Here is a 4,850-nt window from a genome sequence, read left to right as displayed (position 1 = left end):
TATATATATATATATAAATTAAATAATAGTATTGCGTCTTCGCTCTGTTCCTGTAATTGCCTGTTTGCATTTCCCACATACATTTGTTAAAATAATTAACATTTTCTATAATAATAAATACGCTTCTACTATCCAAATTCGATTCTCATTTATTAATATATTATTATAGTTTTAAATATATTCTTAACAACCATAAATCTAATATCAATATTCTATCATCATCACTGAATATCAGGTAAGAGTAGTTTTAATACACTAACTACACTAATAAAGTAATGACTAGAAACAAAGTATATGTATCTATTATGTCTTTACAGATGATGTCATTATTATTATTCTTTATTAATATGGTATTAATAACAACAACTTTATTTTTAGTTATTACACTATAAAACGCTATAAAAAACTCCAGCAAAGTTTAAAGAATTTCTGTTTATCTTCTTCTAATTATGGAGTTTGGTTGTATTCATTAAAAATTAAAATTATTTCATCAATGGGTTCTCTACGTAAACGATAATCTTTAAACTTTTCTGATAGAAAATTGGAAAATGTTGAGGCCTCATTAAAATGACGACTAAAATGTTCATGTTCTTTTGGTATGCGCTCTATCGTATACACTGTGAATACATTATATTGCAATAATAATGTAATAACATTTCTAAGCCAAACTATGGCTTCCATTGAATCTTTAAATTCTTTTATAGCTTGATCCGTAATTTGTCGTAAAGTTTTTCCAACAACAGGCGTACGGTGTGATAAACGAGGAGCTGAACCTAGATATTCTTCAACCAAAGGTACAGGATTATCAATGTCGTCATTTAGGTAGATTTCTTCGAATTTTTTGACTGAAACTTTAGCACAAGAATATACAGTACCATTCTTTAGTTCCAAAGGTAACAATATCTCGTGGTAATTTATATGTTGTCTTGCGACATCATGTGTTATATTGTCCATATCAATTTGCACACACGTACAGATTTTAGCTAAACAAATTAACAACAATGCATAACTAATTAAAATCATTACAATTGATTGTAAAAAAAAAAATTACAAAAAACTATGAGTGAAAATCTAATATAGTAGACATAGTTTTAACATATTTAAAACATTAAATGAACTGTTGTTACATTTTTCTGTAAATAAAAAATACTAATATTATATTTTTCATAAATTATAGACAAAAAACATTAATTTAATTTTGATTTTTATAAATTAATATATTTATGCGTTTCATTTATACATTACAATAAGTAATTTGTTTGAACAAAAAATAAATAAATAAATAGTATAATGAATTTATATATCTTTGTCTATTAGTCATCAAATTAAATATATATTATTCATGTAAATATTTTAAACTATTTCGAGAAATATGTATAAAAAATGCATTGATAAAAATCAAATGTAATAACTATAAGGAATTATTTAGTTGTGACAAACATATATTTTACATATCATACATTTCTTACATATATAGATGGTTCAAATTTAATATAAAAAATCACGTGAACTGTTACTTCGGCTCACTTTTATTTCACTTAATAATTTTTCATACGAATTTAACCAGCTTGGTCTAATATTTGAGTGGGTTAGCTGTGTAAAATAAAGAGACTCTATTGAGAAGATAAAGAGTCCACTTGTGGTTTTTACTCTAGGTATTAATGTCACGACTCACAGTCAGCACATCCTTAGATAACTTCTGGTACGAGTGGCGTTATTGATACGTAATGTGTAATCACAATAATTTCTATGTCAAACTATTATTATATTAAAAAATTTTCAAGCATCAATTTTTTCTCTATATTTTACATCTTACCATAAATCCCTCGTACTTTACCCCGAGTGAAAATTATGTTATATCATTTTATTCAATAAGAACAATAATAACTCAATCATTCTCATGCTCATACACCTCCATCTAATTAATTTGTGTATTTCATTTTAAGTTTACTATATATATTAGAAAGTGGTATTTAGGGACGATTAATTGAGGATCTATGAATTTTAATTTTAATTTTTTTGATTATGGGCTATTTAGTGAGCAATGTGGACCGGAAGCTATCCAGACTCAAAAGTCTGCGCACACCTATGGCATAATACTCAACACATAGAAAATTTTTGGGTATGCCGCTAATACAGACAAAATAATAACAACACTGTTTTAATATCAACTCATGTTTTTCAACATTAAAGCTGTAATTGCAAAACTTTTACTCAGCTGTACATGGAATATATATTTATTTTCTGTGTATATAATGTTTGTGCATATTAAAAATGGATGTCTTCAACTAAATATAATTTGTGAAAAACATAAAATCAANTTAACTAAATATAATTTGTGAAAAACATAAAATAAAGAATACTAAATAGTACAAGCTATATGATATTTAATAATTTCAAATAAAAAATATTTCTATAAATTAAACATGAAAAAATGAAGTTTTTAGGGGCACTCCAATATTATAAATAAATTATATTCAGCATAGCAAAAACCTAAATACGCCTTTGTCTGTACTTAGAAATGTTGTCTGCTAAAAAGATGTTTTCGTTTAACATTTTTTTTGACATATGTGATAAAAAAAAGTTTCAAAGGATATTAAAAAAATGTTAAAAAAACATTTTTTGATAGGTTAATTCATTTTGATTCTGTAGCTAAAATGTATCTTTCAAAAGCGTTTAACAACAACGAAAATTTATTTTGACTATTTCATGGGTGATATACTCTCTATGAGTTTACTAAACATTGACTTACTGGTGTATTTACGCCATTTCACTAATAAGAAATTGTATGATTAACATTTGATGGTTGTTTAATGATTAGAAAGTTGATTAATAATCTTACTTTTATTGCAGACAATTAATCGGAACATTTCTAGTATTGATTAGATTATGATTGGTGGTTGATAATGTATTTTTAACAAAGAAAATTCTTTATAATCTCTTTGTGCGTGTCAAAAAAGTATTATTTTAAGAAGGAACTTTTCTGATCATCATTTTTACGATTTGTGCTTGAAGAATACATTGGAAATTTTAATTCAATCTAGTCGACACTAAGCATAGTCAAAAATAATTTTTGTAAGTACCGTAAGCAAAATATCAAGCATTTATTATTTTATTTTTAATAATATTACTTTTTATTTATTCACTATATTTATTCAATACAAAATTTTCCTAAGAAATATACTGTTCATAGGACTTTGGCATTAATTCTCCTCTTGGTCAGCAACTCAATTGCCCGACCCGAAAAATTTACAAGTACGTTATCATCCGAAACGATCAAAAATATTCAGGGAACGTTTAAGGAATCATTGTCACTGGCAAAAAAAAAATCATTCAGATGATAAATTATCGCTCGTTCATCTTATACTGATTATTGGTAAAGTACTAGCTCCTATAGTGGGAGCTATCATTGAACCATTACTCGTTAATATAGCCAAATGTAACACATGGGTCATCACTTATTCTTTAGCCACAGGTAAGCACAAGTCGACGTGGTCGCTATTAGTCGATAGCAGATGCCCTCGACAACTTATGTTATACTAATTCATTACTCGTGTCGAAATTTTCTCAATAGGATTTGCCAAACCGCTAGGTTATGAACACTTCATCCCAGAACTTGAAAACTCCGAACATGGTCATAAATTTCCAATTGCATATTCAGCTCTAAAAGAGCTACCCCAATTTGCGTTTGACCTTACTAACGGGTTAGTAACGGATGACTCGCAATCTTCAGCTCAAACAGAAGTCTTCGAAAACGTCGAAAAAAATTGCATGGCTTAAAATTGGACAAAACAAACAAGAAATATTAAAAATACGCAAATTTAATTGTATAACCTTTTGCTTCTATATTATAGAAAATTTACTAATGAGATTAATTATGGTTTTAATTTAATAAGTTTTCTTATTATTTATTTAACTAAGTTGTTAATTTTTTTTTTTACAATTTTTAATTTATTATAAGAATTTTATATTATTGATCAATTTTCTGAAGATAAATTCAATCTAATATTATAATATCTGTCCTATCGTGTCCAAATCACTGGTAAATAATATAATGAAATATCCTCTTACAAAAAAAATTATTGACACTGCTATTACTAAAGAGTATTAATTCATCTTTCTATTATTACAAGTTTTATATTCCAACAATTTTACATAATATCTTTTCTTTGACTGATATACCTCACTATTTATATACTATTTGATAATTTATTGTGGTAGTATCTACATTAAGCATTTGATGTTTGAGATATTCAGGTCCAAAGCATCGATTACAATTATTGAGCATACATATTTTGTTATTAATATCACCGATAATACTTTTTATTAAACCGACTAAGTCTAAATTTAATTTAGCCACTTCAATCATAAGTTTATGAATACCAGAACGTATGCGTTAGTTGAAAAAAAAATGGCAATTTAAGCTAGTTCAAATTTTAAAGTTATTTTTCTCGACTTCAAAGAAACAAAAATATTTAAATAAGTTTAACTTTCTATGCTTTTTCAATTATACTTATATATTATTTATCAAAATCGATGAACTCAACTTGTCAGGTGTTTTAAAATAAAATAAATTACAAAACCCAGATTTTGAACTCAAAAATAGCATATTTTTGAATACGGTAGTCATTTTCACCATGATGACAAGTCCAGACGTCAATTTTTTTTTTAATTACATTTAAATTAAATTAGAGGTATATTACATAAACATTAATTTAAAATCTATATATATATATATAATTGTCAGTGTTTCCGGAATATTTTCAAAAGTTAAGTTGAAGAAGTTAATTTTTTATGCAAAAATTGACCCTTTATGGCAATTATTGTTTTTGGCAATTGTTCACAAAAAT

At 26.0% G+C, this 4,850-nt stretch overlaps 2 protein-coding genes and 1 long non-coding RNA gene across 5 annotated transcripts in view; 2 read left to right on the top strand and 1 right to left on the bottom strand.

The window, feature by feature from the left end:
- LOC126904752 (trimethylguanosine synthase-like) overlaps positions 1-4,850 on the top strand; it is a 17,190-nt gene that overhangs the window by 9,452 nt on the left and 2,888 nt on the right. The window lies entirely within an intron of this gene.
- On the top strand, positions 62-3,864 carry LOC126904758 (uncharacterized). Its single transcript, XR_007703819.1, has 5 exons — positions 62-235; positions 2,039-2,122; positions 2,854-3,075; positions 3,194-3,475; positions 3,575-3,864. It is a non-coding gene; the product is annotated as an uncharacterized LOC126904758 (long non-coding RNA).
- The window catches only part of LOC126904756 (uncharacterized), a 13,559-nt gene continuing 9,030 nt past the window's right edge, over positions 322-4,850 (bottom strand). For all 3 annotated transcript variants that reach the window (XM_050683981.1, XM_050683983.1, XM_050683982.1), the window contains exon 2: positions 322-983. In XM_050683981.1, the coding sequence (XP_050539938.1) occupies positions 448-954 (507 nt within the window). In that variant the 5' untranslated portion in view covers positions 955-983 and the 3' untranslated portion in view covers positions 322-447. The remainder of the gene's footprint in view (positions 984-4,850) is intronic.

Source organism: Daktulosphaira vitifoliae, unplaced genomic scaffold (assembly GCF_025091365.1).
Source record: "Daktulosphaira vitifoliae isolate Bord-2020 unplaced genomic scaffold, ASM2509136v1 Scaffold_4, whole genome shotgun sequence".
Lineage (NCBI taxonomy): Eukaryota > Metazoa > Arthropoda > Insecta > Hemiptera > Phylloxeridae > Daktulosphaira > Daktulosphaira vitifoliae.
Note: the sequence above shows the minus strand (reverse complement) of the source record. Positions and strands in the feature narration are given on the sequence as shown.